The sequence below is a fragment of the Phocoena sinus genome, chromosome 8 (assembly GCF_008692025.1).
Source record: "Phocoena sinus isolate mPhoSin1 chromosome 8, mPhoSin1.pri, whole genome shotgun sequence".
Classification (NCBI taxonomy): domain Eukaryota; kingdom Metazoa; phylum Chordata; class Mammalia; order Artiodactyla; family Phocoenidae; genus Phocoena; species Phocoena sinus.
Genome location: NC_045770.1, coordinates 15,642,455 through 15,661,205, shown reverse-complemented (window position 1 = coordinate 15,661,205; position 18,751 = coordinate 15,642,455). Strand labels below are relative to the sequence as shown.

The 18,751-nt window shown below is 40.7% G+C and overlaps 1 protein-coding gene across 2 annotated transcripts in view; it reads right to left on the bottom strand.

Annotated features, from left to right (window-relative positions):
* Positions 1-16,293, bottom strand: part of BUD13 (BUD13 homolog) — a 135,260-nt gene extending 118,967 nt beyond the window's left edge. The window contains exons 1-4 of one of the 2 annotated variants that reach the window (XR_004351174.1): positions 16,074-16,293; positions 13,777-13,870; positions 9,688-9,772; positions 2,652-3,491 (exon numbers count right to left, since the gene is read on the bottom strand). Coding sequence is in view for 1 of the 2 variants with exons in the window: in XM_032641283.1 (XP_032497174.1) it covers positions 2,652-3,491; positions 9,688-9,772; positions 13,777-13,870; positions 16,074-16,216 (1,162 nt within the window). In the remaining variant the exon portion in view is untranslated. The remainder of the gene's footprint in view (positions 1-2,651; positions 3,492-9,687; positions 9,773-13,776; positions 13,871-16,073) is intronic. The other variant, XM_032641283.1, reaches the window with a different exon arrangement.
* Positions 16,294-18,751: the final 2,458 nt, after the last annotated feature.

The following is an 18,751-nucleotide window of genomic DNA, read 5'->3' as shown; positions in this document are numbered from 1 at the left end:
TGCTTGATATGATTTCAACTTTCTTAAATTTACTGAGGTTTGATTTGTGACCCAAGATGTGATCTATCCTGGAGACTGTTCCATGTGCACTTGAGAAGAAAGTGTAATCTGCTGTTTTTGGATGGAATGTCCTATAAATATCAATTAAATCTCTCTGGTCTATTGTGTTATTTAAAGATTGTTATTTCCTTATTAATTTTCTCTCTGGATGATCTGTCCATTGGTGTAAGTGAGGTGTTAAAGTCCCCCACTATTACTGTGTTACGGTCAATTTCCTCTTTTATAACTGTTAGCATTTGCCTAATGTACTGAGGTGCTCCTATGCTGGCTGCATATATATTTATAATTGTTATATCTTTTTCTTGGATTGATCCCTTGATCATTATGTAGTGTCCTTCCTTGTCTCTTGTAACATTCTTTATTTTAAAGTCTACTTTATCTGATATGAGTACTGCTATTCCAGCTTTCTTTTGATTTCCATTTGCATAGAATATCTTTTTCCATCCCCTCACTTTCATTCTGTATGTGTCCCTAGGTCTGAAGTGGGTCTCTTGTAGACAGCATATATATGGGTCTTGTTTTTGTATCTATTCATTGAGCCTGTGTCTTCTGGTTGGAGCATTTAGTCCATTCACATTTAAGGTAATTATCGATATGTATGTTCCTATTAACATTTTCTTAATTGTTCTGGGTTAATTTTTGTAGGTCCTTTTCTTCTCTTGTGTTTCCCACTTACTGAATGAGATCCTTGCTGGGTAATCTTGGTTGTAGGGTCTTCCCTTTCATCACTTCAAATATATTGTGCCACTCCCTTCTGGCCTGTAGAGTTTCTGCTAAGAAATCAGCTGCTTAACCTTACGGGATTTCCCTTGTATGTTATTTGTCATTTTTCCCTTGTTGCTTTCAGTAATTTTTCTTTGTCTTTAATTTTTGTTAATTTGATTATTCTGTGTCTCGGCATGTTTCTCCTTGGGTTTATCCTGCCTGGGACTCTCCGCACTTCCTGGACTTGGGTGGCTATTTCCTTTCCCATGTTAGGGAAGTTTTCGACTATAATCTCTTCAAATATTTTCTCGGGTCCTTTCTCTCTTCTCCTTCTGTGACCCCTATAATGCGAATGTTGTTGCCTTTAATGTTGTCCCAGAGGTCTCGTAGGCTGTCTTCATTTCTTTTCATTCTTTTTTCTTTATTCTGTTCTGCGGCAGTGAATTCCACCATTCTGTCTTCCAGGTCACTTAACCATTCTTCTGCCTCAGTTATTCTGCTATTGATCCCTTCTAGTGTATTTTTCATTTCAGTTATTGTACTGTTCATCTCTGTTTGTGTGTTCTTTAATTCTTCTAGGTGTTTGTTCCTTAATTCTTCTAGGTCTTTGTTAAACATTTCTTCCATCTCCTCGATCTTTGCCTCCATTCTTTTCTCAAGGTCCTGGATCATCTTCACTATCATTATTCTGAATTCTTTTTCTGGAAGGTTGCCTATCTCCACTTCATTTAGTTGTTTTTCTGGGGTTTTATCTTGTTGCTTCATCTGGTACATAGTCCTCTGCCTTTTCATTTTGTCTGTCTTTCTGTGAACGTGCTTTACATTCCACAGGCTGCAGAACTGTAGTTCTTCTTGCTTCTGCTGTCTACCCTCTGGTGGATGAGGCTATCATCTGTGTCATATTTATCCATACATAGAGTGGGCAAAAAACAAACTGCACTCAGGTCTCAGTGGTGTGGTGAAACTTAAAACTATCTGGATTATATTCTCATGTCCTCAGACTAAAGTATAAAAATGTATTTGAATTTAAAAATTAAAATAGTACCTAGGGACAAAAGATGGAGTAAACAAATTTCACCACACAGCTGTGAATCGTAGACATAAGCATCACAAATCACCTTCCCCAAAAGCAATCTGCAATACATATCAACAGTCCTAAAAGTACAGAACCCTCTGACCCAATAAATCCATTTCTATTGTACTTAGTTTCCTAGGAAACATATCTACAAGTACTTCAATTCCCCAGAAATCTATCTAGAAGTAGATAAGGAAATAACTCAGAACAGGGCAACAGTTTATGTACAAGGATGTTCATCATAGAATTATAAAAGAAAAGGTTTAGAAATAACCTAAAATGTGCAACATTAGGGAAATGGTTAAGTAAACACCAACATAAATTATATTAACAAAGAGATGTTTTACGACATGGGGAAGATAATGTTAAGTGTAAAACAACAGGCAAGATTACACATGCAATATGTATTTACTGCCTAGACAAGTCTCAACTACATCAGAAATGAAAAGAAAAAAAATAAGACCAAAAGGACATTGGTTACAACACTAGCAGTGGCTGCCTCTGAATGACAGAATTTTGTATGACCTTTTTCTACATTTCTATGCATTCTATACATGCAACAAACATGTATATAATATCTTTATATGAGGTGGAGAGAATAAACAAAAGGATATATAAAAATTTCCTCCCTGCTACTGCAAATTTTTAACTCTCCTCAGCCCAACCTGTCACCACTTCCCTCCAGTTTTTAAAACGTCTCCAAAGCTCCATTGTCATTTCTGAAGATCACAAATACCTAATAAAGCAACTAAAATGTCCAAAAGAAAGTGCCTCAGGAACAAGTCTCTCTCATGGACAATCAAATGCTCACCTTTAGAATCATGCTGCTTACTTCCAAAACGGGATTTTGCTTGCTTTTTCCGTGGAGGAGAGAGTTCCGAGTCATATTCATACTTGCTGTTCTTTGGGAGTGATAGATGAGAAGGTCCTGGCCCCTTCCGATGTGGAGAAGTTTTACTAGAACTTTCTGGGGCTTTACTGCTTTTGGTTCTGGACAGTGAATGAGGGACACTAGAAGCCAAGTCAGGGGAATTATGACGGGCCCTCCTGAGCTGTGGTGTGTCCACGGAGTCAAGAGTCCTTCTAGGCTGAGCTGTGTCAGGGGAGCTGTTATGCGCCCTTCTGCGAGGAGAGATATCTGAGGAATTGTGGTGGGCTCTCCTAGGTGGAGATGGATCTGGTGTGTCATGACGGGCCCTCCTAGGAGATACACCTGAAGAATGACGATAAGGTTTCCTGATGGGAAAAGGATCCGGTGAATCATGACGGGCCCTCCTTGGGGGAGATGGATCTGGGGAATCATAACAGACCCTCCTAGGAGGAGATGAATCCGGGGTATCGAGACGGACCCTCCTAGGAGATGAATCCGGGGTATCATGACGGACCCTCCTAGGATGCAATGAATCCGGGGTGTCATGACAGACTGTCCTAGGAGGAGATGAATCCAGGGGGTCATGACGGACCCTCCTGGGAGGAGATGAATCCAGGGTGTCATAACAGACCCTTCTAGGAGGAGATGAATCCAGGGTGTCATGATGGACCCTCCTAGGAGGAAATGAATCCAGGGTATCATGACGGACCCGCCTAGGAGGAGATGAATCCGGGGTATCATGACGGGAATGTCTGTGTGAGGGTAGATCTTCACTGTGGCCTAAACAGAAATAGCAAAAAGTCAGATTCCTACAAATGCTCTGTTCACCCCTGTAACCAAAGTTTCAAAAGATGCCCCAGCAGGATACATCTCAAAACTACTCAGAAAGCCCAAAAGGTATGCACAACTCTTACTTAGGGGTAGTAAACCAGCACTCATGTATATCCTAAGAATAATCTCTCATGTTTGCCTAACAAGTCATAAATCTGCAAAGCATTTTAAATGTATTTTTCATGTTACATCTTGTTAGGTAAGCAGGGCAGGTATCCTTGCTTTACAGACATGAAAACACAGACTCCAGGGAACTAAGTGATTTCTTACCTAGGGGTCATAGCTACTAAGATGAAGAGATAGGCTAGAACTCCGGCCTTCTAACCCCCAATCCAATGTTCTTCCCAAAACCTTATTTGTACAGAGTTCCCCATCAGAAGCTCCTACGGATATTTAGCCTAGATAATTCACAGTTTGTATCCACTCTTCTTTCAAAAGGCAAATTGACTAAATCTGTGCCACATCAAAATGAAATGCTGTTAACTATTTAATCCATGCCATCATGCTCTTTATTAGAGTTGGGGAGAGCACCAGAAAGAAAGGATCAGCATTTACTGATCACCTACTGCATGCCCATTATTTATATAGATTATCTCATTTAATTCTCATAACAAGCCTAGGAGATAAACACTGTTATCCCTATTTTACAGATGAAGAAGTTGATACTCAGCAAGATTAAGTAGTTTGCCAAAGTCATCCTGCTAGTAAGTGGTGGAATGAATATCCAAATCCAGATCTGTTTGACTCCAGAGTCCATGTGCAATCTTTGAAAAGGGAACCATTTGAGACTTTCAATATTCAAAGGCATAGAAGAATGAAATGTTTATAGCAAATCAGGACAGTTCCAAAATCCAGTTTCTCTTCCCCCTCTATTTCTCGTCACTGAGCTCCCTAAACAAAGAAAATACAAACACAAATAAAAGTTGGGTAGGACCCAATGAATACTTGTTAAATGGATGAATGAAACGAAGTCAACTCCTTTACTTTGGAGAATAGGATCCTCTGACTGGAATCCACCCCTCAGAGAAAAGTACTGATATCTGTGGGGTACCTGACAGTAAATCTAATCCATGAGGTTGATAGATTCCATGATATTTATAAAAAGGAAGTAAGGGTCAGAGATCAGTCAGGATATTTCCAGTAACCAATGGGCCACTGAGGGTGAGGCAAATGAAAAACAACTATGCACGTTTATGTTTGTGTGTGTGTGTGTCTCTGTGTGTCACTTCCTAGACCTACAGATATGGAAATCAGAAGATGCTCTCTGAAAAAAAGATTGTGAAGAAGACTGGAAACACAACCACAGGATAAGGCAGAAAATAATAGATATGAGTGAACAGGATTCTGATAAAATAATACTGATAATAAAGTTTTCATTCATAAAACATAATAATAATGTACTAAAAATGGAGGCAAAGGTGGTCATTAACCAATAGCCAATTGTCACTTTTGTTATGCATTTTTTTCTAATCAGAATTTTAGGATAATTAAACTAAAGGCATAAAGTATAACACAGAAAGAATAAATCCTGTTTAGGAGTTAATTCTTCTACCCTCCATATGTGAAAGGGAACAAGCATCAAGGGTAAACAGGAGTTAACTATCAAGAAGCAAGATCCTTCCTTATGTGAGAATGGAACAGAGAGGGTAAAAATCAGCACTCTTCCACTGGCCACACAGAGCCCAAATGACTGCTGGGACCAGGGCTGTGACTCACTGGGACCAAGTATTTCTTAGTCTGTGTCCCTTAGTAAGCAGACCTACCACCAAGTTTTTGGAAAAGGGGAAATGACTGCTAAGCCCCAAGTGATGATTTACCAAAGCGCAGTAGGCTGTAAGAATCAAATACCTATTAGAAATTCAGGAAATATGTCTTAATGGCAACTCTTTGTGCTGGGCAGAGGGAATACTAGGGCAAATAAGACTAGGTCTCATTTCTGCTCAGACATAACAAATGTCCTTTATCAAACTCTCAAGAACTCAAAAACTGTTTTAAATAGATAGTTAAATTACTAGCCTAGGGAGAGGGTGTAGAGTGGCAAATGGAGGATAATGTGCTGCAAAATACCAATAATTAAGGGAAGAACAAAGGAAGATTTATTAATACAAAAAAAGAAGATAGAAAGCATTGATCCTTGGCTCATACATGTGTCACTTCAACCTGGTAGAGGACAGAGGTTGCTTTAGTCTCCAAATTCTGTTCCTCAGATTCTCATAAACTCCTCCAAATATATACTAAGTGCTCTCCTATTCTGGGCCAGAAAGGAGTGGGTGCTGAAAGACACCCAAATGAGTCACTTCCTGACCTCAGTAACCCTAAAACCAAAATATAAGAAAAAGTGGAATACTTGGTCTCTCAGTTCTCATATCTTACTACCTCTGAATAAGTTCCGAATTCTTTTTCACTATATTTTTCAGGATCAGTGACACACTAAAATAAACTATGCATTCCTCTAAAAAGAAAAGTGTAGGATAGAAAAAAAAGGCTTCCCTCAAATCCAACAATACATAAAAAGGATCATACACCATGATCAAGCATGATCAAGTTGGATGCAATCCAAGGTCACAAAGGATGGTTCAACATACACAGATCAAATCAATCAGTGTGATACACCACATTAACAAAAGGAAAGACAGAAACACACGATCGGGCTTCCCTGATGGCTGATGCAGGGGACATGGGTTCGTGCCCCGGTCTGGGAAGATCCCACATGCTGCAAAGCGGCTGGGCCCGTGAGCCATGGCCGCTGAGCCTGCGCATCCGGAGCCTGTGCTCCGCAACGGGAGGCCACAACAGTGAGAGGCCCGCGTACCACAAAAACAAAAACAAAAACAAAAAACAAAAAAAAAACACATGATCATTTCAGTAGACAAAGAAAATGCATTTGACAAAATCCAACACCCATTCATGACAAAAACTCTCACCAAAGTGGGTAGAGAGGGGACATATCTCAACATAATAAAAGCCATTTATGACAAACCCACAGCCAATTGTCACTTTTGTTATGCATTTTTTTCTAATCAGAATTTTAGGATAATTAACCTAAAGGCAGAAAGCATACTACTACTTTTTTCCTACTATATATCACAGGGAACTATATTCAATATCCTGTAATAAACCATAATGGAAAAGAATATAAAAAAGAATGTATATATAATTGAATCACTCTGCTGTACAGCAGGAATTAACACAACACTGTAAATCAACTATACTTCAATTAAAAAAAAAAAAGACACTTCTGAGTAAGAGATGAGTAACCATCAGGAAGAACAATTCAAAAGTTTTACACAGGGCTTCCCTGGTGGTGCAGTGGTTGAGAGTCCGCCTGCCGATGCAGGGGACACGGGTTCGTGCCCCGGTCCGGGAAGATACCACATGCCGTGGAGCGGCTGGGCCCGTGAGCCATGGCCGCTGAGCCTGCGTGTCCGGAGCCTGTGCTCTGCAGCGGGAGAAGCCACAGCAGTGAGAGACCCGCGTACCGCAAAAAAAAAAAAAATGTTTTACACAGAGATAATACTTTAAGTAAGAATTATAAAATATAAAAGTCTCTACAAAGGCCCCCCAAGCTATGTAGTTCAAATGTCAAAAGATCTAAAGCTGTCTCCATTCAGTGGGCCTGATTTGTATGAAAAAGCAAATGTGCAGTTTTCATGTAAAGAAATAAACATACTGTGTCTTGATGTGAACCAGGTAGCAATGCTATTTTGCAGTTCACATTTTCTAGCTCAGCAAATCATTTACACACAGGATTATACTCATATTGAAAAAAATCTTTTGTCTAGGTGATGTGATTACCTTTGATAACTGGCACTTACTTCATAGCCAATGGAGCTATAATACTCAACAGTGAAAAACTGAAAGCTTTCCCCCTAAATTCAGGAAAAAGACAAGGATGCTCACTCTCACCACTTCTATTCAACATAGTATTAGAAGTCCTAGCCACAGCAATCAGACAAGAAAAAGAAATAAAACCTATCCAAACTGGAAAGAAAAAATAAAACTGTCACTATTTGCAGATGACATGATACTCTACATAGACAACCCTAAAGCCACCACACAAAAATGATTAGAACTAATAAATGAATTCAGCAAGATAGCAGGATATAAGATTAATATACAGATATCTGTTGCATTTCTTTTACACTAACAATGAAACATCAGAAAGAGAAGGTAAAAAAAAAAAAAATCCTGGTTAAAACAGCATTAAAAAAAAATTACCTGGGAATAAACTTAACCAAGGAGGTGAAAGACCTATATGCTGAAAACTATAAAACACTGACAAAGGAAACTGAAGATGATTCAAAGAAATGGAAAGATATTCTGTGCTCTTAGATTGGAAGAATTAATATTGTTAAAATGGCCATACTACCCAAAGCAATCTACAGATTTAATGCAATCCCTATCAAAGTACCCATGACATTTTTCGTAGAACTAGAACAAGTAATCTTAAAATTTATATCGAACCACAAAAGACCCAGAATTGTGAAAGCAATCCTGAGAAAAAAATAATCAAGCTGCAGGTATAACCCTCCCAGACTTCAAACTATGCTACAAAGCTACAGTAATCAAAGCAGCATGGTACTGGCACAAAAACAGACACACAGATCAATGGAACAGAACAGAGAGCTAGAAATAAACCCACACACCTATGGTCAATTAATCTATGACAAAGGAGGCAAGAATATATAATGGAGAAAAGACAGTCTCTTCAACAAGCGGTGCTGGGAAAACCAGACAGCCAAATGTAAAACAATGAAATTAGAACATTCCCTCACACCACATACAAAGATAAACTCAAATGGTTTAAAGACCTAAATGCAAGACCTAAAACCACAAAACTCTTAGAAGAGAACATAGGTGAAACATTCTTTGACTAAACTGTAGCAATATTTTCTCAGCTCAGTCTCCTTAGGCAAAAGAAATAAAAGCAAAAATAAACAAATGGGACCTAATTACACTTAAAAGGTTTTGCACAACAAAGGAAACCATCAACAAAACTAAAAGACAACCTATGGAATAGGAGAAAATATTTATAAATGATGCGACCAATAAGGTATTAATATCCAAAATACACAAACAGCTCATACAACTCAATATCAAAAAAACAACCCAATCAAAAAATGGGAAGATGACCTGAATAGACATTTTTCCAAAGAAGACATACAGATGGCTAAAAGGCACATGAAAAGACGCTCAACATCGCTAATTATTAGAGAAATACAAACCAAAACCACAATGATGTATCACCTCACACCTGTCAGAATGGGTATCATCAAAAAGTCTACCAATAACAAATGTTAGAGAGCATGTGGAAAAAAGGGAACCCTCCTCCACTGTTGGTGGGAATGTAAATTGGTGCAGCCATTGTGGAAAACAGTATGGAGGCTCCTTAAAAAACTAAAAATAGAACTACCATATGATCCAGCAATTCCACTCTTGGGTATATATCTGGAAACAATAAAAATACTAATTCAAAAAGATACATGCACCCCAATGTTCACAGCAGCACTATTTCTACAGCCAAGACATGGAAACGACCCAAGTGTCCATCACGAGACTACTGGTTTAAGAAGCTGCGGGATGGACACACACACACACACACACACACACACACACACACACACACATACAACTAAATATTACTCAGCCATAAAAAAGAATGAAATATTGCCACTTTCAGCAACATGGATGGACCTAGAGAATATCATACTAAGTAAGTCAGAAAAAGACAAATATTATATGATATAATTTATATGTGGAATCTAAAAAATAATACAAATGAATCTATATACAAAACAGAAACAGACTCACAAACATAGAAAACAAACTTATGGTTACCAAAGGGGAAGGGGGGAAGGGAGAACTTAGGAGTATGGAATTAACAGATACAAACAACTGTACCTAAAATAGATAAGCAACAAGGATTTACTGTATAGCACAGGGAACTATATTCAATATCTTGTAATAACCTATAATGGAAAATAATCTGAAAAAAGATATATATATATATATATATCTGAATCACCTTGCTGTACACCTAGAACTAAAACAATCTTGTAAACTATACTTCAATTAAAAAAGGAAAAAAGAAAAAAGCCTTCTCCTATAAATGGGAAATTCAGATTTACCTATTGTTGGAACTCACCTCCCAGAAGCTTCCATTTGGCACTGGAACGAAAGGCTTCCATCTGCTTTACCTCTTCTGGCCGCTCATCCACAAACTCAGCCACCTGTGGGAGTGAGAACAATACGTTAAGGAAATCCACAGGATCCAGCCAAGTAACACTGTTGTTGTCTCAAGAACCTGAAGCTATGACTATTCCATTCCTAATAATACACGGCACACGAAGACCCAAAACGGCCATGAAGAAACAGGTACTGGTCCTCAGTTACATTTGCTCCATAAACATGTGATTGTCACTGGATGGTTTAATTATAGATCTTTCTCTGACTAATCAATTTCCCTCCAGAGGTTAATTTCTTTCATTACATACCTTCTTATTAATGTGCCAGGTATACAACTGCCACTTGTAAGCTAAAAGCTAAACTCCTTTTACCCTTTTACTTTTACATTCAGAGTGAAAACACAGGCAGGTTTCCTGTCATCCTATCATTCATTAAGGGCTCTGGACTCCTTATGAAAACTTTCTTATTGTAGGTAGTCACAATGACAGTTTTTCTAGTATCCAACCAAAAAAGTCAATAAAATGTACACAGACTCATAGAATTTTTAAGGGATAAGACCACATTTCATATCATCCAAATTCCCAAACAAATCTGGAATCTTCTCTACAGTATACCTGATAAATGATCACTCACATAGTCCCTCCCTGACAGGGAACTAATTCACTGACATGGAACTCATGTTACAAGGCAGTCCACTGCATTTTGGGGCTAGAAAGTTCTTAGTTTCATTGAACCCATATCTACCTTCCTATAACTTCTTTCCATCCACCCTAGTCCTACCTCTGATGCAACTGATCCCCTTTCCACATGACAGACCTTCAAAGATGGCTGGCATAATAAATTCTAATTACACAGTAGCAACTATGAGCAAGGCACTGTGTTTTGTGCTTTACTTACATTATCTCACTTTATCCTCGCAAAAGCCCTGGAAAGAAAGGCTCCACACTACTAAGAGCAAACTATGGCTCAGAGAAGTTAAGTAACTTTCTCAACCTAGCAAGTGGCACAACTGAAACTCAAACCCAGGTTTGAATTCCCCTCTACTTCTCTTCTCCCGAGATCCTACCATCATTCTTCATATAACCTAGTTTTGAGATCTCTCACTGGGCATTAAAAACACAGGCTTTCAAACAAGATGGGGCTTCCCTGGTGGCGCAGTGGTTAAGAATCCGCCTGCTAACGCAGGAGACACGGGTTCGAGCCCTGGTCCCGGCACATCCCACATGCTGCGGAGCAACTAAGCCCGTGCGCCACAACTACTGAGCCTGTGCTCTAGAGACCACGAGCCACAACTACTGAGCCTGCATGCCACAACTACTGAAGCCCGTGCGCCTAGAGCCCGTGGTCCACAACAAGAGAAGCCACCGCAATGAGAAGCCCGTGCACCACAACAAAGAGTAGCCCCCGCTCGCCGCAACTAGAGAAAAGCCTGCGTGCAGCAACAAAGACCCAATGCAGCCCAAAATAAATAAATAAATTTATTTTAAAAAAACAAGATGAATTGAGATCTAAATTCCCAGCTTTGCCCCTTAATATTTGTATAACCTTTGGCAAATTATTCTCTCTAAGCCTCAATTTCCTCATTTGTAAAAGCAGGATCAAAGGATTGCTATGAGGATTCAACAGATAATTCATGTAAGCTTAGCAGTGCTTGGTACATGGTAAATTACACCTATTAATCTTGTGCTCCCACTATTACTGTGGTTTGTCCTAATTATTGGTTGTGATCATCTTGGAGTAACAAAAATGAATTCAATAATCAAGGTCTGTTGTAACAAGCATAGAGTCTAGCAGTGGGGCTAAAGCTTCCTTTATGTAGGTTTTGGGACAATCATAAGAGCAAAAGACAATATTATGAAGGAAAATTAACAGACCTGACTACAAAAAATCAAAATTTTTAAATATCAAAAACTATTATAAATGAAGAGGCAAATGACAAAATATACCTACGGCATGTAAAACAGATAATATATTTCTATTATACAACTATCAAATAAATCAATGAAAAAAATAAAAACTCCAAGCTTCTAAAAAAATGGACAAATACAAGAAATTCATAAAATACAAAAGCCCAATAAACATATGAAAAATCATTCATTTTACTATGTTTTCAAAGAATATGGATACCACTGTTCACCTGCCAAACTGACAAAGGTTTGCAGTTGCTTTGTTGATGTGAATAATGCTCCAATATTGATGGAGAAATGGGGAAACTGACATTCCCATACACCTCTAGTGGGAGTGCAAATTCATACCACCTTTTGGAAAGCAATATGGGAAACACCTAAAATGACCATACTCTCTAACCTACTGATTTCACTTCATAGGAATAAAGAAATAAATGGATTCTTACAATGATTTATGCCCAAAATGTTTATTAAATCATTGTGATATTTTAAAACAGGAAACAACCCATACAGCCAGTAATAAGACAGATTAAATTAATATGTATATTGAGCTACTATGCAACCATTAAAAGTCACATTCTCAAAGAATATTTTAAAGTCTTACTAAAGTATTGACAACATACTATTAAGTGAAAGAGCAGGCTCCAAAACCATATGTATAGTATAATTCCAATTATATTTGAAAAAATAAATAAAATACAAGTATTACAATCTATGAATTAAAGCATCTAAACGTTAGCAGTTGTTATCTCTGGATGGTCACAGTAAAAGTGATTATATATTCTTTTTAAAACTTAAACGTTCTTACAGTTCCAAAATATTCTATAATAAACACGTATTGCTTTCATAAAATAAAAAAATAGGGCTTCCTGGTGGCACAGTGGTTGAGAGTCCGCCTGCCAATGCAGGGGACACGGGTTTGAGCCCTTGTCCGGGAGGATCCCACATGCCACGGAGCAACTGAGCCCATGCACCACAACTACTGAGCCTGTGCTCTAGAGCCCATGAACCACAACTACTGAAGCCCGCGCGCCTAGAGCCCGTGCTCCGCAACAAGGGAAGCCACCGCCATGAGAAGCCTGCGCACCGCAATGAAGAGTAGCCCCCGCTCGCCTCAACTAGAGAAAGCCTGTGCGCAGCAACGAAGACCCAACAAGGCCAAAAAAAAAAATGAATAAATAAAATAAAATAATTAATTTTAAAAAAATAAATAAAATTTAAAAATAACAACAAATGTTATAAACATTAACTAGGTTTCAGTAATTCATTCTGATTGAAACTAAATTGGCTCCTTATAATCACTATTTCCCTTCTAATTACTAACAAACCTTCTTTTAAATAATCTATCAATATTATAGAATATGCTGGGGATTAACATTAAACATACTCATCTGGAATTCACCTTTACAACCTTTTAGTATAATACAGCCTATCAACAGCTCTCCTTTTCACCTTGTTTCTCAGCAATTCTGAGCAAGGTTCCATGACCATACCAATGCTAACTTATTTGCCTATGCTTTTACCCACCTGGCTCTCACTCATCCTTTAAAATTCAATTCAGATATTTCCATCCTTCATGGAATTTCCCAGTGGAATAAAAAGTATGCTAACTCCCTTGTGTTCTAATGGCACTTGGTACATATGTGAACTCTATCTCCAACATTCATCATATTGTCATTTGAAATTCAGTCTCCCATTGTAGAGTATGACCTGTAAAGCACAGACACTATGTTCTCTTAATCTACATATCTCCTGTACTTAGGCAAGAGCATATAATTTAAAGCTTAGTTGAATCAGGGAATAAAATGAGCAATTAAAAAGTTTCCTTTGATTGAACCTGAATGTTATTTTTAAGGTAGGTTCCAACAAATTGAACCATGGTGAATTCTAATCATGGCTCTATCACCGACACTGAGGAATCCTGCCTCTCTGTGATCAGTTCCCGTTTCCAGGCAGATGGAGCCCTCCATATACAAAGACTGTGTATAGGCATAAGCAAAGAAGACTCCTTTAAAATAGCTCCTGGAAAGTGTCACCTCTTCTCTGCCCTCAACTTTCCCCCTTACTAATCTACCCTGCACTGGGAGTCAAGATTGAGAGGCTTGCATTTCAAAGTCCTCACAGCCTCAAAAGATACACACCACAGGCAAATCTCCATCATCTTCCTCTTCCTCCTTTTCTGTTTTAGTGGTTGACATAGATGTCCAGCTCACGTCATCATCCACAATCCGCATTCTAAATGTGAAAAATAAAAAGATCAAAAGAGAAGAAACATTTTTGGATAACAGCCTACAAACACTTATCTTTGGTTTTAGGCTAAAATTCAAAATCCTACAAGATCTATGGTCCATTCTTTGCCAATACGGCCAACTTCATCTTGTACCACTGCCTCCTCAGTTCACTACTCACTAGTCATCTTTTGGTGCCTACAATGAGCCAAATTCCTTTCCGTATCAGTTTCACGTCTCAGTTCCTTCCCTCTGCCTGACCTACTCTTCTCATTCTTTACTGGGAAACTCTTACGCATTCTTAAAATCCTAGCATATATATAACTTCCTTCACAGACCTTCCAATACTATTTCACTTACCTCCCCCAACTAAGAACCCCCGTTACTCAGTCTTGGAATACTTTATCACAAAGGAAATATATCAACTAGTTGTGTAATTAGTTGTTTAAAGGCTGTATCTCCACTAAGCTATAAGCTCCATCAGAGTAGGGACTATGCCTCTCTCACTCACAGTGATATCCTCAACACCCTGCAGAAACTGGCATAGGAAATACTCAATAACTGTTTGTTACGTGGATAAACTATGGATGAGTCCAAATAATAACAATGCCATGATATAAGCAGTTATTATTAACAGTTATTATTTGAAAAGGCAAGATCACTTATGACAACAACCATTTAATGTAAGTGATATCATTCAGTTTTACTCTCATTTTTTTTTTTTTTTTTGTGGCACGCGGGCCTGTCACTGTTGTGGCCTCTCCCGTTGTGGGGCACAGGCTCTGGACGCGCAGGCCCAGCGGCCATGGCTCACGGGCCCAGCTGCCCCACGGTACGTGGGATCTTCCCAGACCGGGGCACGAACCTGTGTCCCCTGCATCGGCAGGCGGACTCTCAACCACTGCGCCACCAAGGAAGCCCTACTCTCATTTTTAAAGATGAAAAAACTGAGGCTTAGACAGATGAAATATCTTGCCCAAGGCCACACAGCCCATAAAGTGGCACAGCTAGGACTCAAAGCCTAATCAGTGTTACTCCAAAGCTCAAGTTAATTTCACTACATGGCACTGCCTCCAAGGAATCCACACAAGTCAGAGGGGACAGAAAGCAAGCATAACACAACAACCAAACCAGGAGAGGAAATGGATTAGTTCTTCGGAACTACTTGACTTTATTGGGTATATTATTAGTTTCCTAGGGCTGCCTAACAAAGTACCACAAACTGGGTGGCTTAAAACAACAGGAATGTATTCCCTCACAGTTCTGGAGGCTTCAAGTCTGGAATCAGGTGTCTGCAAGGCAATGCCCACCAGTAAGGCTCTAGGGAAAGACCTTTCCTTGACTCCTCGCACTTCTGGTAACCCCTATTGTCACATAAATCCAGTCCAGTCTCAGCCTCCATCTTCACGTGGTAGTTTTCCCTCTAAGTCTGTTTCTGTATCCAAATTTCCCTTTTCTTAAAAGGACCCCAGTCATATTGGATTCAGCGTCCCTCCTAATCCACTATGACCTCATCTTAACTAATTACAACAGCAAAGGCCCTATTTCTAAACAATGTCACATTCTGAGGTTCTGGGTGGACATGCCTTGGAGGGAAGGGGCACTATTCAACCCAGTACACTGGGCCACATAAGTTTTCTCGTTTGAAAAGTGGGGGTATCAAAAATATCTACTTCATGGTACTGTTATGAAGCTTAAATAAATTCGTTTAGGTCTAAAGTACTTAGAACGGTGCCTGGCACATGACAAGAACTGTATAAGCGTTAGCTGTTATTGTTAGTAGTAGTAGGAAGAGTAACAGGAAGTGAGCATAGGTCTCCGACTCAGAACCGGAGTCCTTGGCATTGGAGAATCCCCACCGACATGTCCTGGGCCCTTAATATCCACGCACAGAACCTTTGAATTTGCTTCACCACTTTAGTCTCAGGGCACAATATTCATTCTCTGCGGGAGAGGACAGAATGCTACAAAGGCGGGAAAAGAGTAATGAAAGTTACAGCCGGGCCTGAATACGTCGAAGATACTGCCCAGGGGCGCGAGGAGCGGTCTGAGCGGCCTCTGGGCTCAGGCAGCGCCGGGCGAGCAGTCAAGGGCGCTTGGGCCCCTCGGGGCCGCCGGCGTGGAGCCCAGGAAGAGCCGGGCCATGGGCGGAGCTGGGAAGATGAGGGGCGGCGAGCCGCGCGGACCGCGCCCCGCCAGGGCCAACTCACCCCTTGCCGCCAGCCCCGCCAGTCTTCGGCCGCTTTTTGCGACGCTTGCGGCCGGACTCGGAGCCCCCGTCGACGCCGGCATCTGCCCCAGACAAGTAACGCTTCAGGTATTCGGCCTTTGAGAGCGGCGGAGCTGCCGCCATGGCAGCAGCAGAGGCGGGGAGACGGATCGACGCTGCGGACAAAATTCTTGAACGCGAAACGGAGAGCGAGGACTCTGGGAGGCGGGGCCAGGACCGGAAGTGAGGGAGGGTGTTTGGAACCGACAGGGAGTCTCATGTGAGCTTTGGCGGGCTTACGAGGGACACGCGCACCTTGCGGGCCCACTTTACATCCCTCTGACGTGACAATCGTGTTTCTTATCTTTGTCCATTCTGTCATTCAACAGACCGTGCAGCAAGCGCTGTTGTAGCCGCGAGGCTACAGCCACGACCCCAACAAGATCTCTGCCCCCAGCAGCTTCAGAAGCACCAGAGAGCAGTAGTTAGGTACGGGGGCTCTGGAGCTGCAGTGCAGCTTAAGTTTGAGTTCTGCTTCCATAACTTCCTAACTGTACGACCTTGGGCAACATACTTAACAAAATGGGGATAAAAATGACACCGAACCCAATGGTTGCAAGGACTAGGTTAATATTACTGTGTAAAGTGCTTTGAACAGCATCTGGCATAGTGTGTCGGTTATTTTTATTAGTATGTTTAGGTGGAGAGAAATCTGCTTTGATAGGCTTTCAAGAACTATTCAACAGGGCTTCCCTGGTGGCGCAGTGGTTGAGAATCTGCCTGCTAGTGCACGAGACACGGGTTTGAGCCCTGGTCTGGGAAGATCCCACATGCCGCAGAGCAACTGGGCCCGTGAGCCACAACTACTGAGCCTGCGGGTCTGGAGCCTGTGCTCCACAAGAGAGGCCGTGATAGTGAGAGGCCCGCGCACCGCGATGAAGAGTGGCCCCCGCTTGCCGCAACTAGAGAAAGCCCTCGCACAGAAATGAAGACCCAACACAGCCAAAAATATGTAAATAAATAAATAAAAAGCCAAGCATTTGAAGCCCTTTAAAAAAAAAAAGAACTATTCAACAGAGGAACTCAGGAATTCCAAAACCAATATAATTACTATGAAAAATATGGAGGTTTCTAACCTATGTATCTTACCCACACTTGATATTTGTTGCCCCTAGCTATCTCTTGCTTATGTTTCCAATGAAAATGACCTGGATCTATTTTCAGCATGGCAAGAGAGAAGCTAGAAAGATTGAATTTTTTTTTTTTTTTTTTTTTTTTTGTCATTCAGTGTTTTATTTTTTAAAACTCAGGTAATTTACTTTTTGGCCAGGTGGCATGCGGGATTTAGTTCACCAACCAGAGATGAAACCCATGCCCCCTGCAGTGGAAGCGGAGTCTTAACCACTGGACCGCCAGGGAAGTCCCTAGAGAGACTGAATTCTAATACTCAAATTTAGGGAGAAGACTTTTCTTCTTGTGGGCATTAAGAGCTTTACTTGAATTATCTCATTTAACCCTCACATTTCTCAGATGCTTTTATTATCCTTACCTTACAGGTGAGAAAACTGAAGCTTGGAGAGGTTAAGTTGCCCAACTTCACACAGCCAGAACATATGACCCTTGGGAGCAGAGGCTAACGAAGTGGGGTGCAAGAGGTAATCCAAATTTCTTGAAAAAGAATTAGATTGCGTATTTTACTTATCTCACAATATGTTAAATTTTTGTCACGTTTTAAGGTTTATTAGTCAATAAAGTATTGTTATACTTTATAAATAAATACGTATATCTTGGAACACATGTTCAGAAAATATACATAACAAAACAGGTTTGGAGGTCACTGCCCTGAAGCATGAACTTTTAACCACTGGGCTACACTGGGTGGTCACAGCACAGGCCCAGGAAGAAGAGCAGGCTGGGTCCCTCAGGGCCTATGAAAAGGGGGCACTGGACTGATAGGGCTTCACTAGCTGCAGGGCCCCACAGGTCTCCCATCCACAACGCTGCCTTGGCTTCTAGTACACTTCAGCGTATCTCAAGCTGAACTCCACAGCCCTGCCTCCACCTTGGTGTCAGCAGACATCGGGAAAGTCTCATATTTCTGCTCCAGTGAACATTACCAGTATAGTCCTCTCCACCCCATCGCCTCCTGCCCATTTCTGTCTTCAGTTCCACCTCTACCCTTTCTACTCAGTACCAAACCTTAGCCTGACAAGACTAAGCTCAGGTCTTAACCCTGCCTCACAGGGCAGTTAAGCAGGATCAAATGCATTCACGACCAGTGGCATGGTCTAAGTTTTGCCCTGTCTCTGCAGTTCCATCTAATAAAGCTAATGCCCCCACCTTCCCTGACACTACCCAGACCCCTTCCCTGCTTGACATTCCTCCATAACATGGTGATTAATCTGACACTGTTCTACTTGTTGGTTTCTTGTCAACCCCCCACCCACTCTGTTTGCCAATTTTCCCCACACACTTGAAGCTCCGTGAAAGCAGAGCTTTATTTTGTTCAGTTCTATGATGTGCCAGGCACAAAGCAAGCACTCAAACATCTATTGAAGGAATGAGTGAAATGCCAGCTCCAGTCCCCAAATTACAGTAGCCACACCGGAGAAAATGTTCTTCAGGAGGCTGAATTCTACCGGCATAACAAACAAGGACAGAGTGCAAAACATAAAAATA